The sequence below is a fragment of the Oncorhynchus clarkii genome, chromosome 11 (assembly GCF_045791955.1).
Source record: "Oncorhynchus clarkii lewisi isolate Uvic-CL-2024 chromosome 11, UVic_Ocla_1.0, whole genome shotgun sequence".
In the NCBI taxonomy this organism is placed as follows: domain Eukaryota; kingdom Metazoa; phylum Chordata; class Actinopteri; order Salmoniformes; family Salmonidae; genus Oncorhynchus; species Oncorhynchus clarkii.
In genome coordinates this window covers 35,965,685-35,987,719 of record NC_092157.1, presented here as the reverse complement: position 1 = coordinate 35,987,719, position 22,035 = coordinate 35,965,685, and the positions used below count along the sequence as shown (strand labels likewise).

General features: G+C 42.6%; 1 protein-coding gene across 1 annotated transcript; it reads right to left on the bottom strand.

The window, feature by feature from the left end:
* Nucleotides 1-1,673: 1,673 nt before the first annotated feature.
* LOC139420472 (ubiquitin thioesterase otulin-like) lies at nt 1,674-21,766 on the bottom strand. The gene is made up of 8 exons (XM_071170656.1): nt 21,651-21,766; nt 7,981-8,231; nt 7,758-7,846; nt 6,867-6,973; nt 6,613-6,756; nt 6,161-6,292; nt 3,675-3,944; nt 1,674-3,057 (listed from the first exon to the last, which is right to left on the bottom strand). The coding sequence occupies exons 2-8, from the start codon at nt 8,127-8,129 to the stop codon at nt 2,809-2,811; spliced, it is 1,140 nt and encodes a 379-aa protein (XP_071026757.1). The 5' UTR covers nt 8,130-8,231; nt 21,651-21,766; the 3' UTR covers nt 1,674-2,808.
* Nucleotides 21,767-22,035: the final 269 nt, after the last annotated feature.

Below are 22,035 nucleotides of genomic sequence, written 5' to 3'. Positions count from 1 at the left end.
ATATAGCGAAATCCCATGCAGAACACTAGGATGTGAGGTGTTGGCTAATCTACACCTCGATTAGGCTGATATAAATCCTCATTACGTAGAATATTTTTTTTAGTTGAGGGTAATTATTTCTATATAGGCAGCACCAGTGGTATTCCAACACGAACCCTACGACAGCGTTTCCCAAACTCGCTCCTCGGGACCTTAACGGGTGCTCGTTGTATAGTGTTTCGGGCAGTGTATGTACACTACATGACCAAAAGTATGTGGACAACTGCTTGTTGAAAATCTCATTCCAAAATCATGGGCATTAATATGGAGTTGGTCTCCCCTTTGCTGCTATAACAGCCTTCCCTCTTCTGGGAAGGATTTCCACTAGATGTTGGAACATTGCTGTGGGGACTTGCTTCCATTCAACCACGAGCATTAGTGAGGTTGGGCACTAATGATTGGACAATTAGCCCTGGCTCGCAGTCTGCGTTCCAATACATCCCAAAGGTGTTACATGGGGTTCAGGTCATGGCTCTGTGCAGCACAGTCAAGATCTTCCACACCGATCTCAACAAACCATTTCTATATGGACCTCGCTTTGTGGACTGGGACATTGTCATGCTAAAACAGGAAAGGGCCTTCCCAAACTGTTAGCACAATGTTGCAAGCACAGAACCGTCTAGAATGTCATTGTATGCTATAGAGTTAAGATTTCCCTTCACTGGAACAAAGGGGCCTACCCCGAACCATTATTCCTCCCCCACCAAACTTTACAGTTGGCACTATGCATTGGGGCAGGTAGCGTTCTCCTGGCATCCCTCAAACCCAGATCCGTTGATTGGACTGCCAGATGGTGAAGCGTGATTCATCACTCCACTGCTCCTGAGTCCAATGGGGGCGAGCTTTCCACCACTCCAGCTGACGCTTGGCATTGCACATGGTGATCTTAGGCTTGTGTGCAGCTGCTTGGCCATGGAAACCAATTTCATGAAGCTCCCGACGAACAGTTATGCTGACGTTTCTTCCAGAGGCAGTTTGGAACCCGGTAGTGAGTGTTGCAACCAAGGACAGACAATCGACACATTTCAGCACTCGGCCGTCCCGTTCTGTGAGATTGTGGCATACCACTTTGCGGCTGAGCCGTTATTGCTCCTATACTTTTCCACTTCGCACTTACAGTTGACCGGGGCAGCTCTAGCAGGGCAGAAATTTAACGAACTGAATTGTTGGAAAGGTGGCATCTTATGACGGTGCCACATTGAAAGTCACTGAGCTGTTCAGTAAGGTCATTCTACTGCCAATTTATGTCTGTAGAGATTGCATGGCTGTGTGATTAATATTTATACACCTGTCAGCAATGAATGTGGATGAAATGGCTGAATCCACTAATTTGAAGGGGTGTCCACATACTTTTGTTTCTATAGTGTATGTCTGCCACTTTGTTATTATTAGCATTACTAACAGCTACACAATCTTCAGGTAGCTGGAAAGACTAGGGCTACATTCAATCAGATCTGTTTTAGCCAACAGCCACATTGGGGTTGTTTTTATTGTGTCCGAGGTGGAACTTTGTTAGAGTCAAATCCACAAGTGGCTCCTGGCATTATACTGTACCTAAAGCAGACATTGCCATTGGCTGCACAGAGTCAATCCCATGCAGCCTTGTTTACAAATTAAAATACTGGAATGTGAAATGTAATCTACACCACAATTTGGATATATTTTATTAATTTCATTTGAGTATAATTATTTCTATACAGCCTACAATTTCTCGTGCTGAACTCGTATAAATAAATATATCAAAATAATAGAAGACTATTGAAACATTGACACAGTGAATAAAAAATAATAATTAACAATGTAGAAAAGCATTTACCCAAGTGGTATAATCAGTGTTACCTTGATCTTTCTTTCCTAAATGGTCTCTAGGCAGCAATTGCCAATCTTCACCCCTATTGCACATAAATAACTTAAGGCAACATGGAGGACCAAGCCAGGCTTCCTATCTGGAACCCAACTGAGGCTGGTGGTTTAACAATGAACCTGGAAACAGTTGTCAGTATCTGGATGTTGCAACAACACTGGCACAATGTTTTTCTCCAAGAGCACCTTGGTTAAGATCACACCTTCAGTCAAGTGCATAATGGCAAAAGCAAAGACCAGGCATGCCTTTGACACAGGGACAAATGATCAAACAATCTCTCTGTATTCTAGTTTAAGCCCATCTTCAAATGCGTTATTGCTAGTGCTAACCTTACGATTGTCTCAAAATGCAAGTGTACCAGTATATCATGTTTTACATTTTTTTAAATGTCACAGCAAATACTGGTATCAAAATGGTTCAGTGTCAAACAATGTCAAAGTTAAACCCTTAACATGAAGTAGTTCTATTTTAAATGACGTGCTGTGAGGTTTCGACTTCTGCTTACTGTAGTTTGCTCTGGTCACCTTTTGCAGGATGGTTAAGTGTCCATCTCTCATGCAAGTGGACATCTGACAGACACCATTTACACCTGATATTAAAATGCATCGTGATGGTATTGTGTGATCTGATATTTATTCATCAGTTCTGGGACGGATTCAACGCAAGCAAGCAAGCCACATTGGGGCGGCAGGTAGCCTAATGGTTAGAGCGTTGGGCCAGTAACCGAAAGGTTGCTAGATCGAATCCCCGTGCTGACAAGGTAAAAACCTGTCGTTCTGCCCTAGTCATACTCCAAAAGCTATTTTTAACTAAGTGTAAACTGTCAATAAGCATTAGTCTTCTTCCAGTCAACCTGAGGAGCCTTCTGACATTATGGCCCTGTGTGCATGCCATGAGCTTTTTCTTCAGTGGCAATCAGCCTGGGACTTAGAGTCCAAACAGTCTGGAGGGACGTCCTCTGGGACTTGGAGTCCATTGTGCTGTCCCACTGGGACGTTGTAGTGGCGGTCATCCTCTGTGACCAGACACACACAGGGCCAGTCTTCCTTATGGTCATCAGGATAATAGGTGACAAACTCCTCAGTGTCTGTCATGTACAGCCTGTAGACCTGGATGGTGCACTGCAAGGCATATCCGAGCAGAAACATCTCCACCTGAAGGAACCAATGACATATGGAGTTGATGCTTTAAAACATAATTATTACACACTGTATTTAAAAACGGCCCATTAAGATTTAATGGGAGTGTTGACGTTGTTCAGTATCCACTTTGAAAATTAGCTTTTATCAGTAGAAACCTCAACAACAACAAAAAAGTACTGTTGTGTAATACATTCTTCCCCGAGACACCGCACTGTCATTGATGATAATAACCTTCAAACCAAAATTTAAAAAATGTAAGCTCTGGCTTAAGACCTTCCCAAGAAGGTCACTGAACAATTCAGACAGACCCGGAGGCTTAGACTGGACAGCTGTTAAGTGGCAACAGAACAGATGGTGCGGTGCAACTGTATGCATGTTAGGTTTTCAGGGTTTGGTTTGTGGGAAAGCTGCACTCCCATTCTACTGTATCCTCCTGTTTGTGATTTACCACCATTTAATTCAACAGGGAACCATGAATGTGTATTCTATAGTCATACGGTCACAACTCTGGGGTGAAGTTTCCCCTAGGTAAAAGATCCAGGATTATCTCTTTCCCAATCCTAACCATTAGTGGGGAAAATTCTAAATTGACTCAAAAATCAGCATCTAGGGAAAACTTCAGTGCTCACCTGCTCTAGACCCCCGCTGAAACCCACTCGACTCAGGTGGTTGGAGAGGAATGTGCGTGGGCAGTCGGAAGAGTCGCGTGCATAGAGCAGCCAGCAAAAGACGGGCACGTCCCCTCCCTCTTGCATGGTGGTATGGAACTCCGACGCCCGGACCAGCATGAGGAGCTTCAGGGCCTCCAGCAGCCCCAGTTCCTCCTCCCCTCCCTGGAACACACGCTCACACAACCGCCGTCTCTCCTCCATGCTGGAGCAGCCCACCGCCGCCTGCCACTGGGCACAACACACAGACATGCCACATACTGTCAACATTACCATGGCTGGAAATAATACACAGCATGTATACTGAATTATTGCCCTTTTATTGACTGCAATTCACACACGCACTTACTGTCATCATTAGTGTAAACCATATTGAATATTCAACTTTTGCTCTTTTCGCAACTGCAATTCATGACTTTCACTGTCAGTTTTCACCATAATACAAAAGGTGACAGTGTGCATCATTTTCCCCTTAGTTGGCGATGTTAGAGTACAGCTACCAACCATTTAACGACAGGAGTCTTTGAAGTGTAGAGTGTAATGAACAACATTTTTCAAGAGCTGGAAGAGGCTGTTAGATGTCAGCCTCTAACTTTTGGCAGAGGTCTCAAGTCTACGTCACACATATGTATTCAACTGTTTCCTGAAGACTGAGGGTCCATCTATCCTGTCTCCAATCAGATGGGTTCAATAAGACACAGCAATCCACAAGGAAGGGTACAGTTGTTGCAGTATACCACAAACTATCCTGAAACTATCCTGAAACTGCCATTAAAACCCTCTTCTATATGGCCATAATTACAACCATAAGGATTGGGAATCAGCAACTTCTCCATTGACAGTCTAAGAAGGACATCAGTGTTTGATTGTTTAAACTAGAGAGCACAGTACATACAGTTGAAGTCGGAAGTTTACATACACCTTAGCCAAATACATTTAAACTCAGTTTTTCACAATTCCTGACATTTAATCCTAGTAAAATTCCCCGTCTTAAGTCATTTAGGATCAACACTTTATTTTAAGAATATGAAATGTCAGAATAATAGTAGAGAGAATGATTTACTTCAGCTTTTATTTCTTTCATTACATTCCCAGTGCGTCAGAAGTTAACATATACTCAATTTGTATTTGGCAGCATTGCCTTTAAATTGTTTAACTTGGGTCAAACGTTTCAGGTATCCTTCCACAAGCCTCCCACAATAAGTTGGGTGAATTTTGGCCCATTCCTCCTGACAGAGCTGGTGTAACTGAGTCAGGTTTGTATGCCTCCTTGCTCACACACACTTTTTCAGTTCTGCCCACAAATGTTCTATAGGATTGAGGTCAGGGTTTTGTGATGGCCACTCCAATACATTGACTTTGTTGTCCTTTGGAAGTACGCTTGGAAGACGCATTTGCGACCAAGCTTTAACTTCCTGACTGATGTCTTGCGATGTTGCTTCAATATATCCACATAATTTTCCTTCCTAATGATGCCATCTATTTTGTGAAGTGCACCAGTCCCTCCTCCAGCAAAGCACCCCCACAACATGATGTTGCTTCACGGTTGGGATGGTGTTCTTCAGCTTGCAAGCCTCCCCCTTTTTCCTCCGAACATAACGATGGTCATTACGGCCAAACAGTTCTATTTTTGTTTTATCAGACCAGAGGGCATTTCTCCAAAAAGTACAATCTTTGTCCCCATGTGCAGTTGCAAACCGTCTGGCTTTTTTTAATGGCGGTTTTGGGGCAGTGGCTTCTTCGTTGCTGAGCGGCCTTTCAGGTTATGTCGATATAGGACTCGTTTTACTGTAGATATAGGTACTTTTGTGCGTGATCATCGATCATCTCTAGGAGACAGAACGTGTCTCCTCCCTGAAGCGGTATGAAGGCTGCATGGTCCCATGGTCTTTATACTTGCGTACTATTGTTTGTACAGATGAACATGGTACTTTCAGGCGTTTGGAAATTCCTCCCAAGGATGAACCAGACTTGTGGAGGTCTACAATTTTTTTTCCTGAGGTCTTGACTGATTTCTTGATTTTCCCATGATGTCAAGCAAAGAGGCACTGAGTTTGAAGGTAGGCCTTGAAACACATCCACAGGTACACCTCCAATTGACTCAAATTATGTCAATTAGTCTATCAGAAACTTCTAAAGCTATGACATAATTTTCTGAAATTTTCCAAGATGTTTAAAGGCACAGTCAACTTAGCGTATGTAAACTTCTGACCCACTGGAATTGTGATACAGTGAATTGTAAGTGAAATAATCTGTCTGTAAACAATTGTTGGGAAAATTACTTGTGTCATACACAAAGTAGATGTCCTAACCGACTGCCAAAACTATAGTTTGTTAACAAGACATTTGTGGAGTGGTTAAAAAAATAGTTTTAATTTCTTCAACCTAAGTGTATGTAAACTTCCGACTTCAACTGTATGGCTGTGGAAGGAAGACATGGGCGGTACCCTGTTCTGGAGGAGTTCCATATAGCGTTTGAGCTGTTGGACGGCGTCTTCGCTCCCATCCCCCTGTCTGCACTCCGAGGGGAACATCCACTGGCCAATCAGCCCCTCACGTGCCTCCAGCTCCTCCGCCCACTGTGGAGAAGCAACAGGGTCCTATTCATTATGCACCAAATGGAAGAAAACAGACAAACAGGAGGGAAAAACCAGAACTTTTCTACCCAAAAAATGTGCTAATTTTAGTTCTGTTGCAAAATGTTTTGCTACAGTGTATACTAATGAATACAACCCAAGATGAATACAATAAAACTAACGGCAAGCCACACTGACCATCAGCTGATGTCCACTCAACTGTATACTTGGACTTCCACTGAATGTACAGACAGTACGAGGGCTAGTGACTTATATAAAAGTGTCACAGTGTAGTCAGCATTAGTTACGCAAGCATGGTGTACCGTGGAGATGTGTTCGACCTGCAGCCAGACAGGAGGCTGGGTGCTGGTGGAGAGCACCTGGAAAAGAGTGGCTCGGAGGGCACAGTAGTTATCGCCTCTCACCCGTCTCAGGCTCTCAAACCTCTGAGACAGCTTAGTGTAACCCTGGGACCAGACAGGAAGAGGGATCTAGGTGAATCGTGAATGATTTATAAGAATGTCCAAAATATTTATTTGAAAATATGAAGATCATAATAACTGGCTAATCAACTGACCTTTCTAATAAGGGTACTTTTGGTAGTGTTTCCCTTCCACTCACTCTCACTGTAGAACAGAATATCCAGCATCGGCTCCAGACTGCATCGGTCCTCAGCCTTCGGAACTGAGATATGGAGAAGAAAGTGAGAAGATGCAAACTAGAATTGTTTCAAAAATATTTGGGGGTATAACATTTAAAGGGCCAATCCACAGTTGAAACAACGGATGGGCCTGGAGAAATGTATGAAAAAGAAATAGGAGCTGAGATGCAATAATTGTTCAACCGACATTTAGACAGCCACGCTGTTTTCATCGGGGTATAATGACAAACACTGCGGGTTACTAGTTTATATAGTTTGGAAGGACACACAGGTATCTGTAATAATGGCAGCTGTGGCATATATAAATAAATAAAACATGAATGGATAACATACGATCGATCGATCATAGATACAAACATGATATACAATGGATAGCAAAATCACAAGAATGGCTTCAGATCAAACTCTACGTTGAGACCGAAGGGAGCGAGTGCTTTAAATTAAAGATCCAGGAGGCCACTCGTTTTAAACAAATTGTCAAGGTTACCTGGAGAAATGTAACCACAATCAAATTCATAGACAGCACTATGGATGCAAGGACTGATCATCAATGAGATCATTTTAACTATGTTGAGGATATATATAAAAAAATGTATGTTTTTATTTTTTACATTTACAATGTTTACTAACATTGAAATAAAACAAGTTTATATTTCCTGGGTTCTGACGGGGTGTGATCGTAACATTATTCAAAATCTATGGGATCATATCATCCATTTATATGTAAAACAATTGATCTGACAAATGCAGATTCCCCCTTTAAGGACACACTTCTGGAAAAAATGTAATGATCTGAAAGTGACTGACGTGTGCTTTCAAACAGTGCCTCCGGTCCTGCATGTTTGACTGGCCCTTGGGGGAGATCTTCAGCTCCTCGATACAGGTCTTCCTCCTCACTAAGTGGAAGATAGTAATTACATTATCATTAACTAACAATTAAATAAGAGAGACCCATTTTGGCTCTATTGTGTGACATTGACACAGATCTGAGGTCAGTTGTGAGATAATACAAAGCAGGACTTTGACAAACCTAACTCCCAGATCCTCCACAGCTGGACGATATTCCTCCCTCACATCAGCTAAGGTGCTAGGCCCCTGGTGGGCCTCTTCTTTTGGGTCCTCCTCCCCTCCCATGGCCTCTGTTACAGCAGCATTCTTCTTTCTCCTTTTCCTTTTCATCCTTCTGTTCCTGGCAGTTCTTCCTCTAAGAGGTCTTCCAAAGATGGGACTTCAGTCAATCCACATTGGATATCTCCTTTATCATCCTCATACGAGTTCTGACTGGAGAGAAAAGAGTGGATAAAGCCATTGTATGAAGTGCACGTTTTTGCACGTCACGTTATACAGGCAGGGATCCCACCGTAAACTTCATGAGAATAAATTTTTCATGAAAATAACCTCTTCTGTCATGGTCTTATGTTGTTACACCACATTCTTCTTGTACAGTCTGGCCTCAGGCAAGCCATAATGCAAGTAGTCTTCTAATGTTCAACTCCAGAAGACACACGATTCCTCAAGAGGTAGATTAAAGTATGTTCACAGGAGCAAACATTATGGAACATAGATCAAATTACAATCATGATAATAGTGAGAAGCCAAAGACAGATTTCAAAAGGCTTTTCCGGGAGAACAGTAATGTGAGATTGTAAACATGCTCTATGCTGCATTGCTATACCTCAAGAGTCCACTGACAAAATAAATCATTCCTTTCGCTCAAACTCAGTTCACTATTAAAATAGTCATGGCATTGATGGCCATGATTACACGGTCATATAGGAAACCTCAGTTGGAGGACTATTTATTTTTTGCTTCACTTTTAAGAAATGTATGACAGTGTCCTTTTCACATTACATCTCTGAATTGAAATAAGTGATTTTTTTTCAACACCTCAGATATTACTTTTACGGTCTTTGGATGCCCCCTAATGGTGGCAAATGAGACAACAAAAAACTGCTTTGTTGTAGTAAACTGTACTTGTTAGTAATTGACCAAGACTATTATATTAACAAGATACTAAATTGACCGCTCTAACAATGGAAATACATGTCCTCTGTGATGTAAGGCGGCGAGATCAGGTGGGACCATTCTAGCCAATGTGAAGGCAGATGCGTGTTTGAACAACAGGCAATAGAGATAGAGGGCTCATCTTTGCATCTGTACCATTATAGTGCCTGACAGCATGGGCAGCGCCATTGAGGCAATCTGCATTTTAAAGTAGTCAATTTTCCTTCTTCATTGGCCGATTGCTCCTAACTCATAGGCATCCCCACCCTGTTGACTACTTTAAAATGGTGGAAGCAGTCAATGGCAATGTCCATGTTAAAACAGATGTTTTCAAGGTTGCCAAAATGCCACGTGCGTCCACTTTATAAATCAGTGCATTTGTAACAACCTAAACATTACCAAATTTATTTTCGATCAAATAAGCCTCACAGTAGCAATTACATTTTCTGTTGACCAAATTCGACACTCATTGACGTCATACATAAATTCCTCACTCTTGCGTCGCCTCTTCCTTTCCGGTACTGAGCTGTATGGCAGAGACACAGTAGGCACGTCTCTCCCCACGAATGCGCACCGACTCCCGCCAATTCGCGCAGTCATTTATTCAATAACCACGTTTCGATCTACCAGTTTATGCGAGTAAAGTCATACCGTATATAAAAAATAAAATTTACAAAAGCTGCGATGGAAACGGGACGTTTCAGTACAATTGTATAAATGCAGACAGAATTTGTTCGATATGGTGGAATCCCAGTGTTGGTTATATTCATTATGTGAGAAATGGCAGTGGAAACGCCTTTTGGAGCAAATATTGATCATATCGAATTAAAAGTGGACGCCGATTGTCCCCCCACTACGACTCGGGAAACCATGCAGTTTATTAGGCTACAGATGAAAAAGTGATTAACTTCACAGGGTGGCGAAAGTGCACAGTGATGAGTTTGATGTTCCTTTCCAATAACTATCGAGGGTTTTATTCTGGTGACATAATCGATGCTTGACTGCCATGACAAATATTCTCCTTTACCCATAATCTCATAATGTTGACAAGCCTACCCGCATTGTATCTCCGAATTGTTGTCTATAGTGTACATGCCAAGACCACAGTAGGCACATTTGCTTTTTAACGCAACAGTTTGTGTGACAAAACCATCACGCACTGATTTTTATTCTCAACAAACACCACTGATTGGAAAACGTGAACATTATCTTTATACGAATTTAAAATATTCACATCAAAATCTGTCACCAATTGGATGGAGACCAGCTAGTGTGTCAATTGTGAGCCCCTTGACCATGTTTATACATTCCCAGTTAAATATATAGGCCTACTCAGTATTAAAGTTATCGTTAATACCCGCATTTCCCCAGTCATTTTAGAATGTTAGTGTTACGGCAGGTAGCCTATTTTAGAATGCACTGGGTGAGGAAGCAGGTGATACAAGGTGTAGGTGTCCCGGTAAGAGGACAAGGATAGGAGAGAGACTTGAGGATCTGGTTTAGCTCCCATTTGTTCTCCCCAAAACAATTCCATGTGTGTGCGTTTAAAAAAAAAGAAAAATCTGAAAAAACATTTGCATCAGCAAACTTCATATTGTATATCATAGGCATAATACCAATATTCCAACTCAGAGCCAGTAGCCAAACTACAATTATAATCAAACACATTATTTCCATTACATAATTCTTTACCCATAATTCCCAAATGCATTTACAAAATAGATTAATCATAAATGTAAAATTCGATCATTTCGATACATATCCAACATTACTATCCATACATTCTAACGCAAATCACAACACTGTGTCTTTAAATGCACACTGAATGACACAAATTAAAAGGAAAATGTAATGTGAGTTTTAAGAGCATGGATAATCTGTAACTGTCTTTTAGTTCAAAGGTACTCAGGTACTGAGCATTGTTGCCAAAAAGTTCAATTTTGGTTTCATCTGACCAGAGCACCTTCTTCCACATGTTTGGTGTGTCTCCCAGGTGGCTTGTGGCAAACTTTAAATGACACTTTTTTTATGGATATCTTTAAGAAATGGCTTTCTTCTTGCCACTCTTCCATAAAGGCCAGATTTGTGCAATATACGACTGATTGTTGTCCTATGGACAGAGTCTCCCACCTCAGCTGTAGATCTCTGCAGTTCATCCAGAGTGATCAATGGCCTCTTGGCTGCATCTCTGATCAGTCTTCTCCTTGTATGAGCTGAAAGTTTAGAGGGACGGCCAGGTCTTGGTAGATTTGCAGTGGTCTGATACTCCTTCCATTTCAATATTATCGCTTGCACAGTGCTCCTTGGGATGTTTAAAGCTTGGGAAATCTTTTTGTATCCAAATCCGGCTTTAAACTTCTTCACAACAGTATCTCGGACCTGCCTGGTGTGTTCCTTGTTCTTCATGATGCTCTCTGCGCTTTTAAACGGACCTCTGAGACTATCACAGTGCAGGTGCATTTATACGGAGACTTGATTACACACAGGTGGATTGTATTTATCATCATTAGTCATTTAGGTCAACATTGGATCATTCAGAGATCCTCACTGAACTTCTGGAGAGAGTTTGCTGCACTGAAAGTAAAGGGGCTGAATAATTTTGCACGCCCAATTTTTCAGTTTTTGATTTGTTAAAAAAGTTTGAAATATCCAATAAATGTCGTTCCACTTCATGATTGTGTCCCACTTGTTGTTGATTCTTCACAAAAAAATACAGTTTTATATCTTTATGTTTGAAGCCTGAAATGTGGCAAAAGGTCGCAAAGTTCAAGGGGGCCGAATACTTTCGCAAGGCACTGTACATACACTAGCGTTGCGCTCAATTGTATTGGGTTGAACAAAAACAGTCCGATTGGCACACGTGTTTTTCTGATGCTGATTAGAAACACGGGATTTCAGTCTTGGACCTGTGTTTCCTGACCGATTCTGCGTTTGGTTAATGAAGTTTGTCCCCCAAGAGACACTTTCACTTCTTCAAAATCACAGGAATTCGTCGTTTATGCTGAGGATGTTTTAGATCTAACTATGGTGTGTGGTGGAGTATTTATCAAGTAAAAAAAATGCACAACGTGTTGTCTTATCTAAACAAAGTTGGAGCTGCTGGGCAGGTCTGTTTCGCTGTCTATGCTATTGGATAGAGAGCAAATCACCGCAGTTGTTCACCCCATGTAAGACGGCATATGGACAGTTTCAAATCAAAACCCAACCTTCATTTACCTGTTGTGACGCACGGATGTTCCAAACTACATTTTAGGCGAGACTGACTTCACCCAAATTATCCTATTTACACTTTGTAGTCTTAAAAATGCTGCTTTTGTAAAAACCAAACAATTGAAAGCAATGCTAGTTTATGTAAATACACCCGCGTTGATAAAAGCAGCTAGGTAACGGGTTGGAGGTGCGCTCAGAGTTGCCCACAATTAAAGGGACAGTTCCCTAAAAAGTATAATGTTTGCAAATGTATAAAAAAAAAAGGAAGAAATAACTAATTTACATAAGTATTCAGACCCTTTACTCAGTACTTTGTTGGAGCCCCTTTGGCAGCGATTACAGCTTGGGTATGATCGGGTTAGTGTTCCCTCACGGCCATATCTCCATGTCACAGCGTTGTTTACGGAAAACAAGAGGCGATCGATCACCTGTGCTAATTAGTTATCAGCATGTTCCGAGCACCTGTATGGAAGCATAACTCGGGAATTGTAGTTTCGTCAGCTGGAGGCACCCATAGCTGTATGAATCTGTGCAAAACTGCAACAGTAAGTATCTTTTATTTGAAGGATTCTTTCTCGCTGATCAAAGAAAGTTCGTCGGGATTGTAGCTCACATAAGGCAGTCGTGGGCAAAGCTAATGGTTGAGAACTGTAGGGAGAAGGAAGAATCCAGCATAGTTTGAGGGCCAGGTTAGCCCAATATTGGACTAAAGAAGGGTAACGTTACTCCTTAGTCCAATGACCTTACATGTTCTGTTTAATAAAGGGCGAATTGGCTCCGGAAGCCAAAATAGCCAAATACTCTAAACATGAATCGGTTTTCAATTGCGGTACAATTCTACCAGGGCCGGGCCGCTCAATAGTGCGTCATTTTCTGAGTTAAACCGACCACGATGTACCTCCAACAACACATACAACGACACATAATTCTTTCCAAAAACAATGACAATTTTTCCCCACCAGTGGTATTTGGCCTTTTTAGGTGGGCGCTGATACCACCCTGGGATAAGCAGTGCTCACTTTATGCAAGGACACCAAATATTTATCTTGTCAATTCCCAGCGTGGCTCACCATGGTGCTGTTGGAGAGATCATCTCTGCAGCGCTCCACCAATATTCCTCCAAAAAACAAATCTAACATAAATCATGTAGCAGATATCATATGGTAGAAAGAGTATGTGCCCTTTTCTGTAGCCTACAGGCTGGAGATAAAATTGATGACAGTGTAATGAGAAGTAAACTTATTACATTCGGTTTCTACGGTCAAATAGCCTAACCTAAATGTTGCCCAAACAACAAAAATGTGGTGATATGTTAACAAACAACATCTTAAAATCAGAACAGATCAAAGTAAAATGGACAAATCAGGCTACTCACAACTGATGTCCAGGACTTTCATCCCGTGAGCTAAATTGTCATAAATTGTTTCATGCTTGTATCTGTCAATTTTTTTTACAAGCCGATCATAGCTAAAAGCATACCTTTTGCATTTCCTGCTTTGGCAAAAAAATAGGCAATGGATAACTCCTCTTGATAAAGTTGGGTAGCTGATTCAGAGAATTTAGCAGGCGCTATCAACAAAGATCAGTGGGAAAAAGGTGTCGGACTAACATTACTTCCTGCACACGGTTGCCCGGAGTGACTTGACAATGGGCCAAACAGCGTGCGTTCGTCCGTATATATATATATATATATATATGAGTAAGAGTCTGGCAACATTCATATATTATGTTTCTAATTTAGTCAGAAAGTAATCTTCATTGCAAGATAAAGCATACTGTTAGCTAGATAGCGAACATTACGTGTATGATCTGTGTAGTAATATTATTCGTATCTCAGAAAGCCATCTGCATTGCTAGTTATAGCCTAACGTTAGCTAGCTAACATCGAACCTAGTTGGTTAGCTTTAGCTAACATCGAACCTAGTTGGTTAGCTTTAGCTAACGTTACATGTAGATTCATACTCCAGCATTTTATGGATGATGGTCCTGTAGCTATGGGTGGGATTATGGTTAATTGTTTAGCTAGCTACCTGTCTAGACAAAAGACTCCACTTCACAAGAGAAGGACTACATGACCCATAAAGTTAGCCAGGTGTGTCTGGGGGTTATTATTAATCCAAGATGGCGTAGCAGTCAGACGTCTTTTATCCTGTCGTGTCCCTTGTATACATCGTTTTACATATCGTTTTACATATTTTTCGTTGCATATCCTTTCAAATATTTTGCTAAACCTCATCTAAATACTCTCCTGCAACCCGCCTCACCCAATGTGGCGTGGATCTGTTTTTTTTCATAAAGTATTTATATTTACTTCAGATCTGGAATCCCTCAACTGAAGCTAGCCAGCTAACTACCAGATATCAGTCAGCAATCCATTGCCAGCGGTCATCAGCTAACCTTCAGCTCAGAAAGCTCTCGCCAGTTCGAACAACGTGACTCTAACCAGAGCATAACGGGCCTGTTATTTTTACCCCCGGATTCCTACCGCAAACTGAACATTTTCATCTGGATCTTCACAACTAGCTAACCACAATCCCGGATGACTACTCCTGGCTAGCGTTTCCATCCCAGAGCAAGCACCAATTTAGCTTGAAGCTAGCCCGGCCAGGGCTCCTGTGCTACCACCGAAGCATACTCCTGGGCTACAATATCGGCCTGCTAGCTACCTAGAGCTACTTGGAACCCTACTAATTCCATGACTGGTCTATCGACGTCCCCCCCAAAGACTAACTTTCTAGCCCCTGCTATCTGCTTGCTTGCTAACCCGGTCTGCTAACTGCTAAACTGCCGGGCCATGGTCTGCTAGCTTGCCTGCCCGGTCTGCTAACTGCTAGCCCTTGCTAACTGCTTGCTTGCTAACCCGGTCTGCTAACTGCTAGCTTGCCTGCCCGGTCTGCTAACTGCTAGCCCTTGCTAACTTGCTAACCCGGTCTGCTAACTGCTAGCTTGCCCTGGTCTACTAACTGCCAGCCCATGCTAACTGCTTGCTTGCTAACCCGGTCTGCTAACTGCTAGCTTGCCCTGGTCTACTAGCTGCTAGCTTATTTAGCTCCGGCCTACTAACTGTTAGCTTGTTAGCCTGCTAACTGTCTGAATCGCCATGTCCCCAGCCAGCCCAACCACTCACTGGACCATATGTTTACTTGGCTACGCATGCCTCTCTCTAATATCAATATGCCTTGTCCATTACTGTCCTGGTTAGTGATTACTGTCTTATTTCACTGTAGAGCCTCTAGCCCTGATCAATATGCCTTAACCAACCATGTTGTTCCACCTCCTACATATGCGATGACATCACCTGGTTTAAACATCTCTAGAGACTATATCTCTCTCTTCATTACTCAATGCCTAGGTTTACCTCCAATGTACACATCCTACCTTACCTTTGTCTGTACACTATGCCTAGAATCTATGCTATCGTGCCCAGAAACCTGCTCCTTTTACTCTCTGATCTGAACGTGCTAGAAGGCCAGTTCGTATAGTCTTTAGCCATACCCTTATCCTACTTCTCCTCTGTTCCTCTGGTGATGTGGAGGTTAATCCAGGTTCTGCAGTGCCTAACTCCACTCCCACCCCCCAGGTGCTCTCATTTGTTGACTTCTGTAAACGTAAAAGCCTTGGGTTAATGCATGTTAACATTAGAAGCCTACTCCCTAAGTTTGTTTTACTCACTGCTTTAGCACACTCTGCCAACCCAGATGTCTTCTGAATCCTGGCTTAGGAAAACCACCAAAAACCCTGAAATCTCCATTGCTAACTATAACGTTTTCCGCCAAGATAGAACTGCCAAAGGGGGCAGTGTTGCAATCTACTGCAAAGATAGAAAGTAATACAGAACTCTGCAGGCTAAGTCTGTACCCAAACAATTTGAGCTTCTACTTCTAAAAATTCACCTTTCCAGAAACAAGTCTCTCACTGTTGCCGCTTGCTATAGACCTCCCTCTGCCCCCAGCTGTGCCCTCGATACTATATGTGAACTGATTGCCCCCCATCTATCTTCTGAGCTCGTGCTACTAGGTGACCTAAACTGGGACATGCTTAACACCCCGGCCATCCTACAAACTAAGCTTGATGCCCCAAATCTCACACAAATGATCAATGAACCTACCAGGTACAACCCCAAATCAGTAAACACGGGCACCCTCATAGATGTCATCCTAACTAATTCGCCCTCCAAATACACCTCTGCTGTTTTCAATCAAGATCTGAGCGATTCACTGCCTCATTGCCTGCATCCGTAATGGGTCTGCGACCAAACGACCACCCCTCATCACTGTCAAACGCTCCCTGAAACACTTCTGCGAGCAGGCCTTTCTTATCGACCTGGCCGGGGTATCCTGGAATGACATTGACCTCATCCCGTCAGTAGATGATGCCTGGCTATTCTTTAAAAGTGCCTTCCTCACCAGCTTAAATAAGCATGCCCCTCTCAAAAATGTAGAACTAGGAATAGATTTAGTCCTTGGTCCACGCCAGACCAGACTGCCCTTGACCAGCACAAAAACATCCTGTGGCGTTCTGCATTAGCATCGAATAGCCCCCGTGATATGCAACTTTTCAGGGAAGTTAGGAACAAATATACACAGGCAGTTCGAAAAGCCAAGGCAAGCTTTTTCAAACCTCCTCCCAGCTGCCCACTGCTCTGAGGCTAGGAAACATTGTCACCACCGATAAATCCACTATAATTGGGAATTTCTCTACGGCTGGCCATGCTTTCCACATGGCTACCCCTACCCCGGTCAACTGCCCGGCACCCTCCTCAGCAACCCGCCAAAGCCCCCACCATTTCTCCTTTACCCAAATCCAGGTAGCCGATGTTCTGAAAGAGCTGCAAAATCTGGACCCCTACAAATCAGCCGGGCTAGACAATCTGGACCCTCTCTTTATAAAATTATCTACCAAAATTGTTGCAACACCTATTACTAGCCTGTTCAACCTCTCTCTCCCAAAGATTGGAAAGCTGCCGCGGTCATCTCCCTCTTCAAAGGAGGTGACACTCTAGACCTATATCTATCCTACCCTGTCTTTCTAAGGTCTTCGAAAGCCAAGTTATTAACAAACAGATTACTGACCATTTCGAATCCCACCATACCTTCTCCGCTATGCAATCTGGTTTCAGAGCTGGTCATGGGTGCACCTCAGCCACGCTCAAGGTTCTAAACAACATCATAACCGCCATCGATAAGAGACATTACTGTATTCATCGACCTGGCCAAGGCTTTCGACTGTCAATCACAACATTCTTATTGGCAGACTCGACAGCCTTGGTTTCTCAAATGATTGCCTCGCCTGGTTTACCAACTACTTCTCTGATAGAGTTCAGTGTGTCAAATCGGAGGGCCTGTTGTCTGGACCTCTGACAGTCTCTATGGGTGTGCCACAGGGTTCAATTCTCGGGCCGACTCTCTTTCTGTATACATCAATGATGTTGCCCCTTGCTGCTGGTGATTCTCTGATCCACCTCTATGCAGACGACACCATTCTGTATACTTCTGGCCCCTCCTTGGACACTGTGTTAACTAACCTCCAGACGAGCTTCAATGCCATAACTCTCCTTCCGTGGCCTCCAACTGCTCTTAAATACTGCTCTTAAGTAAAACTAAATGCATGCTTTTCAATCGATCGCTGCCCGCACCTGCTCGCCCGTCCAGCATCACTACTCTGGATGGCTCTGACTTAGAATGTGTGTACAACTACAAATACCTGGGTGTCTGGTTAGACTGTAAACTCTCCTTCCAGACTCACATTAAGCATCTCCAATCCAAAATTAAATCTAGAATCGGCTTCCTATATCGCAACAAAGCATCCTTCACTCATGCTGCCAAACATATCCTCGTAAAACTGACCATCCTACCGATCCTCGACTTCGGTGATGTCATCTATAAAATAGCCTCCAACACTCTACTCAACAAACTGGATGCAGTCTATCACAGTGCCATCTGTTTTGTCACCAAAGCCCCATACACTACCCGCCATTGTGACCTGTACGCTCTCGTTGGTTGGCCCTCGCTTCATACTCGTCGCCAAACCCACTAGCTACAGGTTATCTACAAGTCTCTGCTAGGTAAAGCCCCGCCTTATCTCAGCTCACTGGTCACCATTGCAGCACCCACTCGTAGCACGCGCTCCAGCAGGTATATCTCACTGGTCACCCCCAAAGCCAATTCCTCCTTTGGTCGTCTTTCCTTCCAGTTCTCTGCTGCCCATGACTGGAACGAATTGCAAAAATCTCTGAAGCCTCACATCTCCCTCACTAGCTTTAAGCACCAGCTGTCAGAGCAGTTTACACATCACTGCACCTGTACTTAGCCTATCTACCTAACTCATCCCCATACTGGTATTTATTTATTTTGCTCCTTTGCACCCCAGTACCCCACCTGCACATTCATCTTCTACCATTCCAGTGTTTTAATTGCTATATTGTAATTACTTCGCCACCGTTGCCTATTTATTTCCTTAACTTACCTCATTTGCACTCACTGTATTCTCAACTAGCCTACCTGGTTAAATAAAGGTGAAATAAAAATGTAAAAAATTACAGCCATCTTTTGTATTTCATGAACATGTGTACATGTCTAGACAATAGTGACCCATCCACTTAGCTAGATATGGCTGGGATGGTGGTTATAGCAATTCTTTCACATGACCCATCAATTTAGACAAGTGTCTGTGTAAGCATTATCTAATAATTATACAATATTTTTATCTGGACACTTTCAATGTTAGATCATATAGGCCAAGGACTAGATAGTGTATTTTTACGTGGAGTTCTCCCTTATTGTAGGCTACTACTTTCACCACTTTGTCTTTGGTTGTTTACCTTAAAGAGATGGGTGGGGCTAGGCTTAAGAGGGTGTGAATTATGCTCCAGTAGCTTTCCCAAAATATTCCAAAGGCCAAGTGAAGTTACAAGTTTATCAACTTTCAAAGCATCATTATTTCCCCATCTGCAGTGTAAGATATCATTTTGTAGCTTTGAGTCCAATATAAAAAAAATAAAAATTAAATTAAAAAAATAAATTACATTTTTTTAATTAAAACACTATTACAAATGTTGCTACATAAAATCGAATCGAGGCATTGGGTCAAATGGTAGGACTACCACAAATTGGCATACCTAAAATTCAATTTCAGGCGACACCGTAGGCTATACCTCAGTAAGCACAGACAGACGCTGGCACCTTTTAGAAATTTTTGTTGTTCTGTCTGTGAGTCTTTTTTGGTGCAATCCGGACCGGCCTTGATTTCCACGTCCACGGACGTTGGTCTTTGGTCTGAACCAATCATAAACGTCTATGTTTGGTTCAGATTTTGTCCTGTCTGGACCAGCCTCGATTTTCCTTAAACGTAGACATCTATAAAATTACATATTTTCAACTTTCAATCAGAACCCAAAATCAACCTAACTTCAAAATATGGAAAAATAGGTATTTTAGGACGTCTGTTCAACGTAAAAGAGCAACAATGTGTCCCCCTAGGGCGGCAGAATGTCCAGGACTAGCCCTGGGTTCTACATTGAACCAAAATATAAACTCAACAATTTCAAAGATTTTACTGAGTTACAGTTCATTTAAGGAAATCAGTCAATTGAAATAAATAAATTAGGCCCTCTATGCAATAGAAATCTATGTATTTCACATGACCGGGAATACAGATATGCATTTGTTGGTCACCGATAACATTTAAAAAAAGGTAGAGGTGTGGGTCAGAAAACCAGTCAGTAGCTGACCATTTGTGACTATTTGCCTCATGCACACATCTTCCAATAGAGTTGATCATGCTGTTGATTGTGGCCTGTGGAATGTTGTCCCATCCCTCTTCAATGGCTGTGCGAAGTTGCTGGATATTGGTGGGAACTGGAACACACTGTCATACATGTCGATCAAGAGCATCTCAAAACATGTTCAATGGGTGACATCTTGTGAGAATGCAGACCATTGAAGAACTAGGACATTAAGCTTTCAGGAATTGTGTACAGATCCTTGCGACTTGTGGCAGTACATTAGCATTCTGAAACATCAAGTGATGGCAGCACATGAATGGCATAACAATGGGCAACAGGATAGTGCGGCACACAATTGGCCCAGCGTCGTCCGCGTTAAGGGAGCGTTTGGCCACCAAGGATATCCTTGTCCCATCGTGCACTAGCAAATTCCTGTGGCAGGCCGGGCACAGTGCACGCTGACAGTCGCCAGGTGTACAGTGTTTTTCCTCCGACACATTGGTGCGGCAGGCTTCCGGGTTAAGTGGGCATTGTGTCAAGAAGCAGTGCAGCTTGGTTGGGTTGTGTATCGGGGGATGCACAGCTCTCGACCGTCGCCTCTCCCGGGTCCAAACAGGAGTTGCAGCGATGACAAGACTAACTACCAATTGGATACCACAAAATTGGGGAGAAAAAAGGTCAGCAAAAATAAATAATAATAATAGCCATTGATAAAATGCAATTGTGTTGGTTGTCCGTAACTTATGCCTGCCCATACCATAACCCACCATGTGGAAATCTGTTCACAACATTGACATCAGCAAACCGCTCAACCATACAACGCCATCTACCCAGTACAGTTGAAACCTAGGATTCATCAACGAAGCGCACACATCTCCAGAGTGCCAGTGAGCATATGCCCACTGAAGTCAGTTACCACGCCAAACTGCAGTCAGGTCAAGACCCTGGTGAGGATGACAAGCACGCACATGAGCTTCCCTGAGACAGTTTCTAACAGTTTGTGCAGAAATTATTTGATGTTGTCCAAACCCACAGTTTCATCAGCTGTCCAGGTGGCTGGTCTCAGAGATCCCCCAGGGGAAGAAGACAGATGTGGAGGTCCTGGGCTGGTGTGGTCACCAGTCCAGTCATATGACAAAATAATGTCACAAATACAACACACACACTCTTGGCACAGTTGCAGCCGACAGCATTTTCAGTGGACACAAGTTTGTGACGTCTGTCTTGTTTACACCATTAGCACAGGTAGTCAATCCACTGTCTACCGTCTGTTTTCCGGAAACAAGCGCTATAATATCGATTTATGGCCGTGTGGGAACACTAACCGTATACAAGAGGTATCAATTTCACTTTTTGTTAATGATTTCTCGCGGATATAAAGTCCTTATGACTCCAAACCCGTACCGCAAGCGATGCGTGTTAATGTTCAGATCGACCGTTGGCGGCTCTCGTTAACGAAACACCGCCCTACAGAAGACTGCTTCGTCCAATGACGTGTAATTGAACTGAGAGTCTTGATCAAGTGCTAGGTTAGCCTGTTCCCTTCCTTGTAACAAGTTAGCAGTTAAACTAGCATGCTAATGTAACAGTTTGTTACAAAAGCACCATGCCCTTCAAGACAAAACAGTTGCAGGCGCAACAGTTCAGGTTTCAGATTGTACTCCTAGCAGTCAAGACACAGTTGCCGCATATAGTAAGTAAGTATATCTATCTATCTATCCATCCATCCATGCTTGACGTACACTCGAGACATGTCTACTTACGTTTAACGCTTCCAAAACATATTTTACACAGGTGTCCCACTTGCAAAAATGCTATATATAGCCAGCCACCAGTTGATAAACGCTGTGTGCACGTGTCTGATCAACGTTTCCTCAGCGACACAAAATAAAGTACTTCCGGTTCATGGAAATGAGGAAATTGTCTAAATAAAAGTCCCCTCTCGTAACAGTAGAAAAGTGTCAATAACCTGTATTTATTCATGATGTAATAAAAAATAATTGACTAAACATTAACAGTGATCCATTGTTGTTCATATTTAAGTTACATTTGCATTACATTTGGGTTATTAAAACATGTTGCCTGTTTTGCATTTTATTTTGATATTAATAAGTGTCACATATCAGTTTGCAAACATTGTAAAAAAAA